This window comes from Salvelinus alpinus, chromosome 20 (assembly GCF_045679555.1).
Source record: "Salvelinus alpinus chromosome 20, SLU_Salpinus.1, whole genome shotgun sequence".
NCBI lineage: Eukaryota > Metazoa > Chordata > Actinopteri > Salmoniformes > Salmonidae > Salvelinus > Salvelinus alpinus.
In genome coordinates this window covers 2,271,183-2,289,936 of record NC_092105.1, presented here as the reverse complement: position 1 = coordinate 2,289,936, position 18,754 = coordinate 2,271,183, and the positions used below count along the sequence as shown (strand labels likewise).

The 18,754-nt window shown below is 51.5% G+C and overlaps 1 protein-coding gene across 1 annotated transcript in view; it reads right to left on the bottom strand.

Annotated features, from left to right (window-relative positions):
* Positions 1–18,754, bottom strand: part of LOC139547260 (unconventional myosin-X-like) — a 157,773-nt gene that overhangs the window by 60,422 nt on the left and 78,597 nt on the right. The window contains exons 8-9 of the mRNA XM_071356319.1: positions 13,375–13,493; positions 2,894–3,040 (exon numbers count right to left, since the gene is read on the bottom strand). Of these exons, the coding sequence (XP_071212420.1) occupies positions 2,894–3,040; positions 13,375–13,493 (266 nt within the window). The remainder of the gene's footprint in view (positions 1–2,893; positions 3,041–13,374; positions 13,494–18,754) is intronic.

Here is an 18,754-nt window from a genome sequence, read left to right as displayed (position 1 = left end):
GTCCCAGATCTATAACTCCACTAACAGAACCATACTATCCTAGCCTGGTCCCAGATCTGTAACATCACTAACAGAACCATACTTTCATAGCCTGGTCCCAGATCTGTAACATCACTAACAGAACCATACTTTCCTAGCCTGGTCCCAGATCTATAACATCACTAACAGAACCATACTATCCTAGCCTGGTCCCAGATCTGTAACATCAATAACAGAACCATACTATCCTAGCCTGGTCCCAGATCTATAACATCACTAACAGAACCATACTATCCTAGCCTGGTCCCAGATCTATAACATCGCTAACAGAACCATACTATCCTAGCCTGGTCCCAGATCTGTAATATCACTAACAGAACCATACTATCCTAGCCTGGTTCCAGATCTATAACATCACTAACAGAACCATACTATCCTAGCCTGGTCCCAGATCTGTAACATCACTAACAGAACCATACTATCCTAGCCTGGTCCCAGATCTATAACATCGCTAACAGAACCATACTATCCTAGCCTGGTCCCAGATCTGTAATATCACTAACAGAACCATACTATCCTAGCCTGGTCCCAGACATGTATCATCACTAACAGAACCATACTATCCTAGCCTGGTCCCAGATCTGTATCATCACTAACAGAACCATACTATCCTAACCTGGTCCCAGATCTGTAACATCACTAACAGAACCATACTATCCTAGCCTGGTCCCAGATCTATAACATCACTAACAGAACCATACTATCCTAGCCTGGTCCCAGATCTATAACAGAACCATACTATCCTAGCCTGGTCCCAGATCTATAACACCACTAACAGAACCATACTATCCTAGCCTGGTCCCAGATCTGTAACATCACTAACAGAACCATACTATCCTAGCCTGGTCCCAGATCTGTAACATCACTAACAGAACCATACTATCCTAGCCTGGTACCAGATCTATAACAGAACCATACTATCCTAGCCTGGTCCCAGATCTATAACAGAACCATACTATCCTAGCCTGGTCCCAGATCTATAACACCACTAACAGAACCATACTATCCTAGCCTGGTCCCAGATCTATAACACCACTAACAGAACCATACTATCCTAGCCTGGTCCCAGATCTGTAACATCACTAACAGAACCATACTATCCTAGCCTGGTCCCAGACCTGTATCATCACTAACAGAACCATACTATCCTAGCCTGGTCCCAGACCTGTATCATCACTAACAGAACCATACTATCCTAGCCTGGTCCCAGATCTGTAACATGACTAACAGAACCATACTATCCTAGCCTGGTCCCAGATCTATAACATCACTAAGAGAACCATACTATCCTAGCCTGGTCCCAGATCTATAACAGAACCATACTATCCTAGCCTGGTCCCAGATCTATAACACCACTAACAGAACCATACTATCCTAGCCTGGTCCCAGATCTATAACACCACTAACAGAACCATACTATCCTAGCCTGGTCCCAGACCTGTAACATCACTAACAGAACCATACTATCCTAGCCTGGTCCCAGATCTGTTACATCACTAACAGAACCATACTATCCTAGCCTGGTCCCAGATCTATAACAGAACCATACTATCCTAGCCTGGTCCCAGATCTGTAACATCACTAACAGAACCATACTATCCTAGCCTGGTCCCAGATCTATAACATCACTAACAGAACCATACTATCCTAGCCTGGTCCCAGATCTATAACATTACTAACAGAACCATACTATCCTAGCCTGGTCCCAGATCTATAACATTACTAACAGAACCATACTATCCTAGCCTGGTACCAGATCTGTTACAACACTAACAGAACCATACTATCCTAGCCTGGTCCCAGATCTGTAACATCACTAACAGAACCATACTATCCTAGCCTGGTCCCAGATCTATAACATCACTAACAGAACCATACTATCCTAGCCTGGTCCCAGATCTATAACATTACTAACAGAACCATACTATCCTAGCCTGGTCCCAGATCTATAACATTACTAACAGAACCATACTATCCTAGCCTGGTACCAAATCTGTTACAACACTAACAGAACCATACTATCCTAGCCTGGTCCCAGATCTATAACATCACTAACAGAACCATACTATCCTAGCCTGGTCCCAGATCTATAACATTACTAACAGAACCATACTATCCTAGCCTGGTACCAGATCTACATCACTAACATAACCATACTATCCTAGCCTGGTCCCAGATCTATAACATCACTAACAGAACCATACTATCCTAGCCTGGTCCCAGATCTATAACATCACTAACAGAACCATACTATCCTAGCCTGGTCCCAGATCTATAACATCACTAACAGAACCATACTATCCTAGCCTGGTCCGAGATCTGTAACATCACTAACAGAACCATACTATCCTAGCCTGGTCCCAGATCTATAACATCACTAACAGAACCATACTATCCTAGCCTGGTCCCAGATCTATAACATCACTAACAGAACCATACTATCCTAGCCTGGTCCCAGATCTGTAACATCACTAACAGAACCATACTATCCTAGCCTGGTCCCAGATCTATAACATCACTAACAGAACCATACTATCCTAGCCTGGTCCCAGATCTATAACATCACTAACAGAACCATACTATCCTAGCCTGGTGCCAGATCTATAACATCACTAACAGAACCATACTATCCTAGCCTGGTGCCAGATCTATAACATCACTAACAGAACCATACTATCCTAGCCTGGTCCCAGATCTACAACATCACTAACAGAACCATACTATCCTAGCCTGGTTCCAGATCTGTAACAGAACCATACTATCCTAGCCTGGTCCCCGATCTGTAATATAACTCAGGCTAATCCAACTTCCTTCAAATGCTGCAGGGTCTATTACTTTAAAAACACAAAGCTACCTCAAAGTTCTCGAAGCCGAAAATGTCGAGGATGCCGATGGACTTGAAGTTGTCCTTCCCTCTGACCTTCTGGTTGATCCGTGTGATGATCCAGGAGAAAGACTGGGCGTACAACGCCATGGCAACCGAGTCCCGAGAGTCCACCGCCTATCAATCAAATGATCAGACAATGAACGGGTTAATTAATATACAGGCCAAACCAGACAAGTACACGTATGTCCCAAACATCGCCCTATTCCCCTTTATCGCGCGCTACTTTTGACCAGTGCACTGAATATTAATCCATCAACAGTGAGTCTCTAGGCCCCAGTTAAACTACGTCAACAGTGAGTCTCTAGGCCCCAGTTAAACTACGTCAACAGTGAGTCTCTAGGCCCCAGTTAAACTACGTCAACAGTGAGTCTCTAGGCCCCAGTTAAACTACGTCAACAGTGAATCTCTAGGCCCCAGGTAAACTACGTCAACAGTGAATCTCTAGGCCCCAGTTAAACTACGTCAACAGTGAGTCTCTAGGCCCCAGTTAAACAACGTCAACAGTGAGTCTCTAGGCCCCAGTTAAACTACGTCAACAGTGAGTCTCTAGGCCCCAGTTAAACTACGTCAACAGTGAGTCTCTAGGCCCCAGTTAAAATACGTCAACAGTGAGTCTCTAGGCCCCAGTTAAACTACGTCAACAGTGAGTCTCTAGGCCCCAGTTAAACTACGTCAACAGTGAGTCTCTAGGCCCCAGTTAAATAACGTCAACAGTGAGTCTCTAGGCCCCAGTTAAACTACGTCAACAGTGAGTCTCTAGGCCCCAGTTAAACTACGTCAACAGTGAGTCTCTAGGCCCCAGTTAAACTACGTCAACAGTGAGTCTCTAGGCCCCAGTTAAACTACGTCAACAGTGAGTCTCTAGGCCCCAGTTAAACTACGTCAACAGTGAGTCTCTAGGCCCCAGTTAAACCACGTCAACAGTGAGTCTCTAGGCCCCAGTTAAACCACGTCAACAGTGAGTCTCTAGGCCCCAGTTAAACTACGTCAATAGTGAGTCTCTAGGCCCCAGTTAAACAACGTCAACAGTGAGTCTCTAGGCCCCAGTTAAACTACGTCAACAGTGAGTCTCTAGGCCCCAGTTAAACTACGTCAACAGTGAGTCTCTAGGCCCCAGTTAAACTACGTCAACAGTGAGTCTCTAGGCCCCAGTTAAACTACGTCAACAGTGAGTCTCTAGGCCCCAGTTAAACTACGTCAACAGTGAGTCTCTAGGCCCCAGTTAAACTACGTCAACAGTGAGTCTCTAGGCCCCAGTTAAACAACGTCAACAGTGAGTCTCTAGGCCCCAGTTAAACAACGTCAACAGCGAGTCTCTAGGCCCCAGTTAAACTACGTCAACAGTGAGTCTCTAGGCCTCAGTTAAACTACGTCAATATTGAGTATCTAGGCCACAGTTAAACTACGTCAACAGTGAGTCTCTAGGCCCCAGTTAAACTACGTCAACAGTGAGTCTCTAGGTCCCAGTTAAACTACGTCAATAGTGAGTCTCTAGGCCCCAGTTAAACCACGTCAACAGTGAGTCTCTAGGCCCCAGTTAAACTACGTCAACAGTGAGTCTCTAGGCCCCAGTTAAACCACGTCAACAGTGAGTCTCTAGGCCCCAGTTAAACCACGTCAACAGTGAGTCTCTAGGCCCCAGTTAAACTACGTCAACAGTGAATTTTGTATTCATTCAACCTTTATTTAACTAGGCAAGTCAGCTAAGAACCAAATCCTATATACAATGATGGACTACTGGGTAATAGTTGCCTTGTTCAGGGGGCAGAATGACATATTTTTACCTTGTCAGCCCTACACTCTAACCACTAGGCTACCCTGCCGCCCCTCCACTCTAACCACTAGGCTACCTGCCACCCCTCCACTCTAACCACTAGGCTACCTGCCACCCCTCCACTCTAACCACTAGACTACCTGCCACCCCTCCACTCTAACCACTAGGCTACCTGCCACCCCTCCACTCTAACCACTAGACTACCTGCCGCATCTACACTCTAACCACTAGGCTACCTGCCGCCCCTACACTCTAACCACTAGGCTACCTGCCACCCCTCCACTCTAACCACTAGGCTACCTGCCACCTCTACACTCTAACCACTAGGCTACCTGCCGCCCCTACACTCTAACCACTAGGCTACCTGCCACCCCTCCACTCTAACCACTAGGCTACCTGCCACCCCTCCACTCTAACCACTAGGCTACCTGCCGTCCCAGCGTTGATTCGGTCTTGTAGGTGCAATCATTATTTTGCGAAAGATACAGAGTCACACAGTTCTTTAAAAGAGTCCGATACAGGTGTATATCTTTAAATAATAAATATATATAATATCTTTAAAATAAATGAATTCAGAGTCATTTAGCAGGATGTCAGAAAGAGAGTAAAGGGTGTCTCCCGAAGCAGAGGGTGCTCTGTAACAGCCGACTACAGGGATGTGGGAGACCTTAGCCATGTTGGGACCATACTTGCAAACATCAGAAAATGTCATGTTCAAGGTTAAAACACAAGTTCCAGGATAAGTTTAAGCATCAGACAATTATATTAGTCACAATACAACAGGTGTAGACCTCACAGGGAAATGCTTACTTACAAGCCCTTAACCAACAAAAAATACGGATAAGAATAAGAGATAAAAGTAACAAGTAATTAAAGAGGAGCTGTAAAATAACAATATATACAGGGGGGTGCCGGTACAGAGTCAATGTGTGTGTGCACCGGTTAGTTGAAGTAGTATGTATATGTAGGTAGAGTTATTAAAGTGACTATGCATAGATGACAACAGAGAATGGCAGTGGTGTGGAGAGGGGAGAGGGAGGGGCAATGTGAATAGTCTGGGTAGCCATTTGACTAGATGTTCAGGAGGCTTGGGGGTAGAAGCTGTTTAGAAGCCTCTTGGACCTAGACATGGTGCTCCGGTACCGCTTGCCGTGCGGTAGCAGAGAGAACAGTCTATGACTAGAGTGGCTGGAGTCTTTGACAATTTTCAGGGCCTTCCTCTGACACCACCTGGTACAGAGGTCCTGGATGGCAGGAAGCTTGGCCCCAATGTACTGGGCCGTTCGCACTACCCTCTGTAGTGCCTTGCGGTCGGAGGCCGATCAGTTGCCATACCAGGCAGTGATGGAACCAGTCAGGATGCTCTCGATGTTGCAGCTGTAGAACCTTTTGAGGATCTGGGGACCCATGCCAAATCTTTTCGGTTTTGTCGTGTCCTCATCATGGCTGTCTTGGTGTGCTTGGACCATGTTAGTTTGTTGGTGATGTGGACACCAAGGAACTTGAAGCTCTCAACCTGCTCCACTGCAGCCTTGTCGATGAAAATGGGGGCGTGCTCGGTCCTCCTTTTCCTGTAGTCCACAATCATCTCTTTTGTCTTGATCACGTTGAGGGAGAGGTTGTTGTCCTTGCACCACACGGCCAGATCTCTGACCTCCTCCCTATAGGCTGTCTCGTCGTTGTCGGTGATCAGGCCTACCACTGTTGTGTCATCTGCAAACTTAATGATGGTGTTGGAGTCATGCCTGGCCGTGCAGTCGTGGGTGAACAGGAAGTACAAGAGGGGACTAAGCACGCACCCCTGAGGGGCCCCTGTGTTGAGGATCAGCGTGGCAGATGTGTTGTTACCTACCCTTACCACCTAGGTGCGGCCCGTCAGGAAGTCCAGGATCCAGTTTCAGAGGGAGGTGTTTAGTCCAAGGGTCCTTAGCTTAGTGATGAGCTTTGAGGGTACTATGGTGTTGAACGCTGAGCTGTAGTCAATGAACAGCATTCTCACATAGGTGTTCCTTTTGTCCAAGTGGGAAAGGGCAGTGTGGAGTGCAATAGAGATTGCATCATCTGTGGATCTGTTAGGGCGGTATGCAAATTGGAGTGGGTCCAGGGTTTGTGGGATAATGGTGTTGATGTGAGCCATGACCAGCCTTTCAAAGCACTTCATGGCTACAGACCTGTAGTGAGTGCTATGGGTCGGTAGTCATTTAGGCAGGTTGCCTTTGTGTTCTTGGGCACAGGGGCTATGGTGGTCTGCTTAAAACATGTTGGTATTACAGACTCAGACAGGGAGAGGTTGAAAATGTCAGTGAAGACACTTGCCAGTTGGTCATCGCATGCTCGCAGTACACGTCCTGGTCATCCGTCTGGCCCTGCGGCCTTGTGAATGTTGACCTGTCTAAAGGTCCTAGAAGGATGTGGCTGTTTGTTCAGGTTATGACCAGGGATATGGGTTAGACGTTAGGATGGCTGTTGGTCCAGGTTATGACCAGGGTTATGGGTTAGACGTTAGGATGGCTGTTGGTCCAGGTTACGACCAGGGATATGGGTTAGACGTTAGGATGGCTGTTGGTCCAGGTTACGACCAGGGATACGGGTTAGACGTTAGGATGGCTGTTGGTCCAGGTTATGACCAGGGATACGGGTTAGACGTTAGGATGGCTGTTGGTCCAGGTTACGACCAGGGATACGGGTTAGACATTAGGATGGCTGTTGGTCCAGGTTATGACCAGGGATAAGGGTTAGACGTTAGGATGGCTGTTGGTCCAGGTTACGACCAGGGATACGGGTTAGACGTTAGGATGGCTGTTGGACCAGGGATATGGGTTAGACGTTAGGATGGCTGTTGGTCCAGGTTACGACCGGGGATACGTGTTAGACGTTAGGATGGCTGTTGGTCCAGGTTACGACCAGGGATATGGGTTAGACGTTAGGATGGCTGTTGGTCCAGGTTACGACCGGGGATACGTGTTAGACGTTAGGATGGCTGTTGGTCCAGGTTACGACCAGGGATATGGGTTAGACGTTAGGATGGCTGTTGGTCCAGGTTACGACCAGGGATACGGGTTAGACGTTAGGATGGCTGTTGGTCCAGGTTATGACCAGGGATATGGGTTAGACGTTAGGATGGCTGTTGGTCCAGGTTACGACCAGGGATATGGGTTAGACGTTAGGATGGCTGTTGGTCCAGGTTATGACCAGGGATACGGGTTAGACGTTAGGATGGCTGTTGGTCCAGGTTACGACCAGGGATACGGGTTAGATGTTAGGATGGCTATTGGTCCAGGTTATGACCAGGGATATGGGTTAGACGTTAGGATGGCTGTTGGTCCAGGTTATGACCAGGGATACGGGTTAGACGTTAGGATGGCTGTTGGTCCAGGTTATGACCAGGGATACGGGTTAGACGTTAGGATGGCTGTTGGTCCAGGTTACGACCAGGGATACGGGTTAGACGTTAGGATGGCTGTTGGTCCAGGTTACGACCAGGGATACGGGTTAGACGTTAGGATGGCTGTTGGTCCTGGTTACGACCAGGGATATGGGTTAGACGTTAGGATGGCTGTTGGTCCAGTTTACGACCAGGGATAAGGGTTAGACGTTAGGATGGCTGTTGGTCCAGGTTACGACCAGGGATATGGGTTAGACGTTAGGATGGCTGTTGGTCCAGGTTACGACCAGGGATATGGGTTAGACGTTAGGATGGCTGTTGGTCCAGGTTACGACCAGGGATAAGGGTTAGACGTTAGGATGGCTGTTGGTCCAGGTTACGACCAGGGATATGGGTTAGACGTTAGGATGGCTGTTGGTCCAGGTTATGACCAGGGATACGGGTTAGACGTTAGGATGGCTGTTGGTCCAGGTTATGACCAGGGATACGGGTTAGACGTTAGGATGGCTGTTGGTCCAGGTTACGACCAGGGATACGGGTTAGACATTAGGATGGCTGTTGGTCCAGGTTATGACCAGGGATAAGGGTTAGACGTTAGGATGGCTGTTGGTCCAGGTTACGACCAGGGATACGGGTTAGACGTTAGGATGGCTGTTGGACCAGGGATATGGGTTAGACGTTAGGATGGCTGTTGGTCCAGGTTACGACCGGGGATACGTGTTAGACGTTAGGATGGCTGTTGGTCCAGGTTACGACCAGGGATATGGGTTAGACGTTAGGATGGCTGTTGGTCCAGGTTACGACCGGGGATACGTGTTAGACGTTAGGATGGCTGTTGGTCCAGGTTACGACCAGGGATATGGGTTAGACGTTAGGATGGCTGTTGGTCCAGGTTACGACCAGGGATACGGGTTAGACGTTAGGATGGCTGTTGGTCCAGGTTATGACCAGGGATATGGGTTAGACGTTAGGATGGCTGTTGGTCCAGGTTACGACCAGGGATATGGGTTAGACGTTAGGATGGCTGTTGGTCCAGGTTATGACCAGGGATACAGGTTAGACGTTAGGATGGCTGTTGGTCCAGGTTACGACCAGGGATACGGGTTAGATGTTAGGATGGCTATTGGTCCAGGTTATGACCAGGGATATGGGTTAGACGTTAGGATGGCTGTTGGTCCAGGTTATGACCAGGGATACGGGTTAGACGTTAGGATGGCTGTTGGTCCAGGTTATGACCAGGGATACGGGTTAGACGTTAGGATGGCTGTTGGTCCAGGTTACGACCAGGGATACGGGTTAGACGTTAGGATGGCTGTTGGTCCAGGTTACGACCAGGGATACGGGTTAGACGTTAGGATGGCTGTTGGTCCTGGTTACGACCAGGGATATGGGTTAGACGTTAGGATGGCTGTTGGTCCAGTTTACGACCAGGGATAAGGGTTAGACGTTAGGATGGCTGTTGGTCCAGGTTACGACCAGGGATATGGGTTAGACGTTAGGATGGCTGTTGGTCCAGGTTACGACCAGGGATATGGGTTAGACGTTAGGATGGCTGTTGGTCCAGGTTACGACCAGGGATAAGGGTTAGACGTTAGGATGGCTGTTGGTCCAGGTTACGACCAGGGATATGGGTTAGACGTTAGGATGGCTGTTGGTCCAGGTTATGACCAGGGATACGGGTTAGACGTTAGGATGGCTGTTGGTCCAGGTTATGACCAGGGATACGGGTTAGACGTTAGGATGGCTGTTGGTCCAGGTTACGACCAGGGATACGGGTTAGACATTAGGATGGCTGTTGGTCCAGGTTATGACCAGGGATAAGGGTTAGACGTTAGGATGGCTGTTGGTCCAGGTTACGACCAGGGATACGGGTTAGACGTTAGGATGGCTGTTGGACCAGGGATATGGGTTAGACGTTAGGATGGCTGTTGGTCCAGGTTACGACCGGGGATACGTGTTAGACGTTAGGATGGCTGTTGGTCCAGGTTACGACCAGGGATATGGGTTAGACGTTAGGATGGCTGTTGGTCCAGGTTACGACCGGGGATACGTGTTAGACGTTAGGATGGCTGTTGGTCCAGGTTACGACCAGGGATATGGGTTAGACGTTAGGATGGCTGTTGGTCCAGGTTACGACCAGGGATACGGGTTAGACGTTAGGATGGCTGTTGGTCCAGGTTATGACCAGGGATATGGGTTAGACGTTAGGATGGCTGTTGGTCCAGGTTACGACCAGGGATATGGGTTAGACGTTAGGATGGCTGTTGGTCCAGGTTATGACCAGGGATACAGGTTAGACGTTAGGATGGCTGTTGGTCCAGGTTACGACCAGGGATACGGGTTAGATGTTAGGATGGCTATTGGTCCAGGTTATGACCAGGGATATGGGTTAGACGTTAGGATGGCTGTTGGTCCAGGTTATGACCAGGGATACGGGTTAGACGTTAGGATGGCTGTTGGTCCAGGTTATGACCAGGGATACGGGTTAGACGTTAGGATGGCTGTTGGTCCAGGTTACGACCAGGGATACGGGTTAGACGTTAGGATGGCTGTTGGTCCAGGTTACGACCAGGGATACGGGTTAGACGTTAGGATGGCTGTTGGTCCAGGTTACGACCAGGGATATGGGTTAGACGTTAGGATGGCTGTTGGTCCAGTTTACGACCAGGGATAAGGGTTAGACGTTAGGATGGCTGTTGGTCCAGGTTACGACCAGGGATATGGGTTAGACGTTAGGATGGCTGTTGGTCCAGGTTACGACCAGGGATATGGGTTAGACGTTAGGATGGCTGTTGGTCCAGGTTACGACCAGGGATAAGGGTTAGACGTTAGGATGGCTGTTGGTCCAGGTTACGACCAGGGATATGGGTTAGACGTTAGGATGGCTGTTGGTCCAGGTTATGACCAGGGATACGGGTTAGACGTTAGGATGGCTGTTGGTCCAGGTTACGACCAGGGATACGGGTTAGACGTCAGGATGGCTGTTGGTCCAGTTTACGACCAGGGATAAGGGTTAGACGTTAGGATGGCTGTTGGTCCAGGTTACGACCAGGGATACGGGTTAGACGTTAGGATGGCTGTTGGTCCAGGTTACGACCAGGGATATGGGTTAGACGTTAGGATGGCTGTTGGTCCAGGTTACGACCAGGGATACGGGTTAGACGTTAGGATGGCTGTTGGTCCAGGTTACGACCAGGGATACGGGTTAGACGTTAGGATGGCTGTTGGACCAGGTTACGACCAGGGATACGGGTTAGACGTTAGGATGGCTGTTGGACCAGGTTACGACCAGGGATACGGGTTAGACGTTAGGATGGCTGTTGGTCCAGGTTACGACCAGGGATATGGGTTAGACGTTAGGATGGCTGTTGGTCCAGGTTACGACCAGGGATATGGGTTAGACGTTAGGATGGCTGTTGGTCCAGGTTACGACCAGGGATAAGGGTTAGACGTTAGGATGGCTGTTGGTCCAGTCCAGGTTACGTTCCCTATATAATACACTACCTCTGACCAGGGCCCGTTCCCTATATAATACACTACCTCTGACCAGGGCCCATTCCCTATATAATACACTACCTCTGACCAGGGCCCATTGACCAGAGGCCTATATGGTCCAAAGTAGTGCACTATATAAGGGAGAGGATGCCATTTGGGATGATCAAGAGACAGAGACACTTGAAAAGTATTTTTACTGTTAAATTCAAAATCGTTTTTTGTTGATGTTGTTTTGTGTCGTCTCACTTTTGTTTATTTTTATTTCACTTACTTTGGCGATGTAAACACGTTTCCCATGCCAATAACGCCCCGTTGAATTGAGGGAGAGAGAGAGAGAAATACTGGTCTAGTCTGGACTCAGCTATTTGTTTTAATCATGAAAAGCTTTCTTGTGTTCCTCGTGTGGTCGTCACAATTGTTCACAATTACCCCGGCTCTGTCTGCATATTGAATTTGTTTTATGACATTCCGTGGGCATGAGACTCCAGTTCCAAGAAGAATAGTTTCACATAATTCAAACCTCAAAGGTTTCTATTGGCCTATAGATGGTGGAAAAGACCGCAGATGCAGCAATATATTTAAATATATTTCAAATCTAATCTCTGAACACATCACATTTCTCACATATTCATTCAAATGAGACAGTAGTCTGGACAATTGAAGCCAAAGATGAGAATAATTCTGCTTACGTCCCATGTCGTTTCCAGTTGTGTGTTAGACTGTCCCTAGTGGAGGAGATGTGTTACTGTCCCTAGTGGAGAAGATGTGTTACTGTCCCTAGTGGAGAAGATCAGGAAAAACATCAGGAACAGACTGATATTCTGCAAAAGGTACAGGGATTGGACTGCTGAGGACTGGGGTAAAGTCATTTTCTCTGATGAATCCCCTTTCGGATTGTTTGGGGCATCCGGAAAAAAGCTTGTCCGGAGAAGACAAGGTGAGCGCTACCATCAGTCCTGTGTCATGCCAACAGTAAAGCATCCTGAGACCATTCATGTGTGGGGTTGCTTCTCAGCCAAGGGAGTGGGCTCACTCACAATTTTGCCTAAGAACACAGCCATGAATAAAGAATGGTACCAACACATCCTCCGAGAGCAACTTCTCCCAACCATCCAGGAACAGTTTGGTGACGAACAATGCCTTTTCCAGCATGATGGAGCACCTTGCTATAAGGCAAAAGTGATAACTAAGTGTCTCGGGGAACAAAACATAGATATTTTGGGTCCATATTTTGGGTCCCATTGAGAACTTGTGGTCAATCCTCAAGAGGCGGGTGGACAAACAAAAACCCACAAATTCTGACAAACTCCAAGCATTGATTATGCAAGAATGGACTGCCATCAGTCAGGATGTGGCCCAGAAGTTAATTGACAGCATGCCAGGGCGGATTGCAGAGGTCTTGAAAAAGAAGGGTCAACACTGCAAATATTGACTCTTTGCATCAACTTCATGTAATTCTCAATAAAAGCCTTTGACACTTATGAAATGCATGTAATTATACTTCAGTATTCCATAGTAACATCTGACAAAAATATCTAAAGACACTGAAGCAGCAAACTTTGTGAAAATTAATATTTGTGTCATTCTCAAAACTATTGGCCACGACTGTACAGCGGGGCTCAGCTCAGTATGACTCAGCTCAGTAGTGTGAAAGGGGTATTAGTTAGTCAGGAGTAGGTGTGACAGGTTAGGGCCTGTGTGGGCAGGGCCAGTCAGGGAGAGGCAGAGGGGCAGGGCCAGTCAGGGAGAGGCAGAGGGGCAGGGCCAGTCAGGCAGAGGGGCAGGGCATCTTACCTGTTCCACAGTGAGGGGTGAACAGATCTCCTCTCCTCTCAGGATCATGGATCTCTGCGTCAGAACCTCAGACAGCTGGAACGAGTCCAGGCCCAGCAGATCACTGACATTACTGACCACTGGAGAGAGAGAGAGACAGATGTTACTGACCGCTGGAGAGACAGACAGATATGTTACTAACCACTGGAGAGAGACAGACAGATATGTTACTGACCACTGGAGAGACAGACAGATATGTTACTGACCGCTGGAGAGACAGACAGATATGTTACTAACCACTAGAGAGAGACAGACAGATATGTTACTGACCGCTGGAGAGACAGACAGATATGTTACTAACCACTAGAGAGAGACAGACAGATATGTTACTGACCGCTGGAGAGAGACAGACAGATATGTTACTGACCGCTGGAGAGAGACAGACAGATATGTTACTGAGGGTGGTATGGGGGTGGTATGGAGGGTGGTATGGAGGGTGGTATGGAGGGTGGTATGGAGGGTGGTAGGGAGGGTGGTATGGAGGGTGGTATGGGGGGTGGTATGGAGGGTGGTATGGGGGGTGGTATGGGGGTGGTATGGAGGGTGGTATGGAGGGTGGTATGGGGGGTGGTAGAGGGGTGGTATGGGGGGTGGTATGGAGGGTGGTATGGAGGGTGGTATGGGGGGTGGTATGGGGGGTGGTAGAGGGGTGGTAGAGGGGTGGTATGGGGGTGGTATGGAGGGTGGTATGGAGGGTGGTATGGGGGGTGGTAGAGGGGTGGTATGGGGGGTGGTATGGGGGGTGGTATGGAGGGTGGTATGGGGGGTGGTATGGGGGGTGGTATGGGGGTGGTATGGAGGGTGGTATGGGGGGTGGTAGAGGGGTGGTATGGGGGGTGGTATGGAGGGTGGTATGGAGGGTGGTATGGGGGGTGGTAGAGGGGTGGTAGAGGGGTGGTATGGGGGTGGTATGGAGGGTGGTATGGAGGGTGGTATGGGGGGTGGTAGAGGGGTGGTATGGGGGGTGGTATGGGGGGTGGTATGGAGGGTGGTATGGGGGGTGGTATGGGGGGTGGTATGGGGGTGGTATGGAGGGTGGTATGGAGGGTGGTAGAGGGGTGGTATGGGGGGTGGTATGGAGGGTGGTATGGAGGGTGGTAGAGGGGTGGTATGGGGGTGGTATGGGGGGTGGTATGGGGGTGGTATGGAGGGTGGTATGGAGGGTGGTATGGGGGGTGGTAGAGGGGTGGTATGGGGGGTGGTATGGAGGGTGGTATGGAGGGTGGTATGGGGGGTGGTATGGGGGGTGGTAGAGGGGTGGTAGAAGGGTGGTATGGAGGGTGGTATGGAGGGTGGTATGGAGGGTGGTATGGGGGGTGGTATGGAGGGTGGTATGGAGGGTGGTAGAGGGGTGGTAGAGGGGTGGTAGAGGGGTGGTATGGAGGGTGGTAGAGGGGTGGTATGGAGGGTGGTAGAGGGGTGGTATGGAGGGTGGTAGAGGGGTGGTATGGAGGGTGGTAGAGGGGTGGTATGGAGGGTGGTAGAGGGGTGGTAGAGGGGTGGTATGGAGGGTGGTATGGGGGGTGGTAGAGGGGTGGTATGGAGGGTGGTAGAGGGGTGGTATGGAGGGTGGTAGAGGGGTGGTAGAGGGGTGGTATGGAGGGTGGTATGGGGGGTGGTATGGAGGGTGGTAGAGGGGTGGTATGGAGGGTGGTATGGAGGGTGGTATGGGGGGTGGTATGGGGGGTGGTATGGGGGTGGTATGGAGGGTGGTATGGGGGGTGGTATGGAGGGTGGTATGGGGGGTGGTAGAGGGGTGGTATGGGGGTGGTATGGAGGGTGGTATGGAGGGTGGTATGGGGGGTGGTATGGGGGGTGGTAGAGGGGTGGTAGAGGGGTGGTATGGAGGGTGGTATGGAGGGTGGTATGGGGGGTGGTATGGAGGGTGGTATGGAGGGTGGTATGGGGGGTGGTAGAGGGGTGGTATGGGGGGTGGTATGGAGGGTGGTATGGGGGGTGGTATGGGGGGTGGTAGAGGGGTGGTAGAGGGGTGGTAGAGGGGTGGTATGGAGGGTGGTATGGAGGGTGGTATGGAGGGTGGTATGGAGGGTGGTATGGAGGGTGGTAGAGGGGTGGTATGGAGGGTGGTAGAGGGGTGGTAGAGGGGTGGTAGAGGGGTGGTATGGAGGGTGGTAGAGGGGTGGTAGAGGGGTGGTATGGAGGGTGGTAGAGGGGTGGTATGGAGGGTGGTAGAGGGGTGGTATGGAGGGTGGTAGAGGGGTGGTATGGAGGGTGGTAGAGGGGTGGTAGAGGGGTGGTATGGAGGGTGGTATGGAGGGTGGTATGGGGGGTGGTAGAGGGGTGGTATGGAGGGTGGTAGAGGGGTGGTAGAGGGGTGGTAGAGGGGTGGTATGGAGGGTGGTAGAGGGGTGGTAGAGGGGTGGTAGAGGGGTGGTAGAGGGGTGGTATGGAGGGTGGTAGAGGGGTGGTAGAGGGGTGGTAGAGGGGTGGTATGGAGGGTGGTAGAGGGGTGGTATGGAGGGTGGTAGAGGGGTGGTATGGAGGGTGGTAGAGGGGTGGTATGGAGGGTGGTAGAGGGGTGGTAGAGGGGTGGTAGAGGGGTGGTAGAGGGGTGGTATGGAGGGTGGTAGAGGGGTGGTATGGAGGGTGGTAGAGGGGTGGTAGAGGGGTGGTATGGAGGGTGGTAGAGGGGTGGTATGGAGGGTGGTAGAGGGGTGGTAGAGGGGTGGTATGGAGGGTGGTATGGGGGGTGGTATGGAGGGTGGTAGAGGGGTGGTAGAGGGGTGGTATGGAGGGTGGTATGGGGGTGATATGGAGGGTGGTATGGAGGGTGGTATGGAGGGTGGTATGGAGGGTGATATGGAGGGTGATATGGAGGGTGGTATGGAGGGTGGTATGGAGGGTGGTATGGAGGGTGGTATGGGGGGTGGTATGGAGGGTGGTATGGGGGTGGTATGGAGGGTGGTATGGGGGTGGTATGGGGGTGGTATGGAGGGTGGTATGGAGGGTGGTATGGAGGGTGGTATGGGGGGTGGTATGGGGGGTGGTATGGAGGGTGGTATGGGGGGTGGTATGGAGGGTGGTAGAGGGGTGGTAGAGGGGTGGTATGGAGGGTGGTATGGGGGGTGGTATGGGGGGTGGTATGGAGGGTGGTATGGGGGGTGGTATGGGGGGTGGTATGGGGGGTGGTATGGAGGGTGGTATGGAGGGTGGTATGGAGGGTGGTAGAGGGGTGGTATGGAGGGTGGTAGAGGGGTGGTAGAGGGGTGGTAGAGGGGTGGTATGGAGGGTGGTATGGAGGGGTGGTAGAGGGGTGGTATGGAGGGTGGTAGAGGGGTGGTATGGAGGGTGGTAGAGGGGTGGTATGGAGGGTGGTAGAGGGGTGGTATGGAGGGTGGTAGAGGGGTGGTAGAGGGGTGGTATGGAGGGTGGTATGGAGGGTGGTATGGGGGGTGGTAGAGGGGTGGTATGGAGGGTGGTAGAGGGGTGGTAGAGGGGTGGTAGAGGGGTGGTAGAGGGGTGGTATGGAGGGTGGTAGAGGGGTGGTAGAGGGGTGGTAGAGGGGTGGTAGAGGGGTGGTATGGAGGGTGGTAGAGGGGTGGTAGAGGGGTGGTAGAGGGGTGGTATGGAGGGTGGTAGAGGGGTGGTATGGAGGGTGGTAGAGGGGTGGTATGGAGGGTGGTAGAGGGGTGGTATGGAGGGTGGTAGAGGGGTGGTAGAGGGGTGGTAGAGGGGTGGTAGAGGGGTGGTATGGAGGGTGGTAGAGGGGTGGTATGGAGGGTGGTAGAGGGGTGGTAGAGGGGTGGTATGGAGGGTGGTAGAGGGGTGGTATGGAGGGTGGTAGAGGGGTGGTAGAGGGGTGGTATGGAGGGTGGTATGGGGGGTGGTATGGAGGGTGGTAGAGGGGTGGTAGAGGGGTGGTATGGAGGGTGGTATGGGGGTGATATGGAGGGTGGTATGGAGGGTGGTATGGAGGGTGGTATGGAGGGTGATATGGAGGGTGATATGGAGGGTGGTATGGAGGGTGGTATGGAGGGTGGTATGGAGGGTGGTATGGGGGGTGGTATGGAGGGTGGTATGGGGGTGGTATGGAGGGTGGTATGGGGGTGGTATGGGGGTGGTATGGAGGGTGGTATGGAGGGTGGTATGGAGGGTGGTATGGGGGGTGGTATGGGGGGTGGTATGGAGGGTGGTATGGGGGGTGGTATGGAGGGGTGGTAGAGGGGTGGTATGGAGGGTGGTATGGGGGGTGGTATGGGGGGTGGTATGGAGGGTGGTATGGGGGGTGGTATGGGGGGTGGTATGGGGGGTGGTATGGAGGGTGGTATGGGGGGTGGTATGGAGGGTGGTAGAGGGGTGGTAGAGGGGTGGTATGGAGGGTGGTATGGAGGGTGGTATGGGGGGTGGTATGGGGGGTGGTATGGAGGGTGGTATGGGGGGTGGTATGGAGGGTGGTAGAGGGGTGGTAGAGGGGTGGTATGGAGGGTGGTAGAGGGGTGGTAGAGGGGTGGTATGGAGGGTGGTATGGAGGGTGGTATGGGGGGTGGTATGGGGGTGGTATGGGGGTGGTATGGAGGGTGGTATGGAGGGTGGTATGGAGGGTGGTATGGAGGGTGGTATGGAGGGTGGTATGGGGGTGGTATGGAGGGTGGTATGGAGGGTGGTATGGGGGTGGTATGGAGGGTGGTATGGGGGGTGGTATGGAGGGTGGTATGGGGGTGGTATGGGGGTGGTATGGAGGGTGGTATGGAGGGTGGTATGGAGGGTGGTATGGGGGGTGGTATGGGGGTGGTATGGAGGGTGGTATGGAGGTGGTATGGAGGGTGGTATGGGGGTGGTATGGAGGGTGGTATGGAGGGTGGTATGGAGGGTGGTAGGGAGGGTGGTATGGAGGGTGGTATGGGGGTGGTATGGGGGGTGGTATGGGGGTGGTATGGGGGGTGGTATTGGGGGTGGTATGGGGGGTGGTATGGGGGGTGGTATGGAGGTGGTATGGAGGTGGTATGGGGGTGGTATGGAGGGTGGTATGGAGGGTGGTATGGAGGTGGTATGGAGGGTGGTATGGAGGGTGGTATAGAGGGTGGTATTGAGGTGGTATGGGGGTGGTATGGGGGTGGTATGGGGGTGGTATGGGGGGTGGTATGGAGGTGGTATGGAGGGTGGTATGGAGGTGGTATGGGGGTGGTATGGAGGGTGGTATGGAGGGTGGTATGGGGGTTGGTATGGGGGTGGTATGGGAGTGGTATGGAGGTGGGCGCGAACCCAGAGACTCTGGTAGCGCAGCTAGCACTGCGATGCAGCGCCCTAGACCACTGCGCCACCCGGGAGATCATCGTCTATCATCATATAGACAGGTGTGTGCCTTTCCAAATCATGTCCA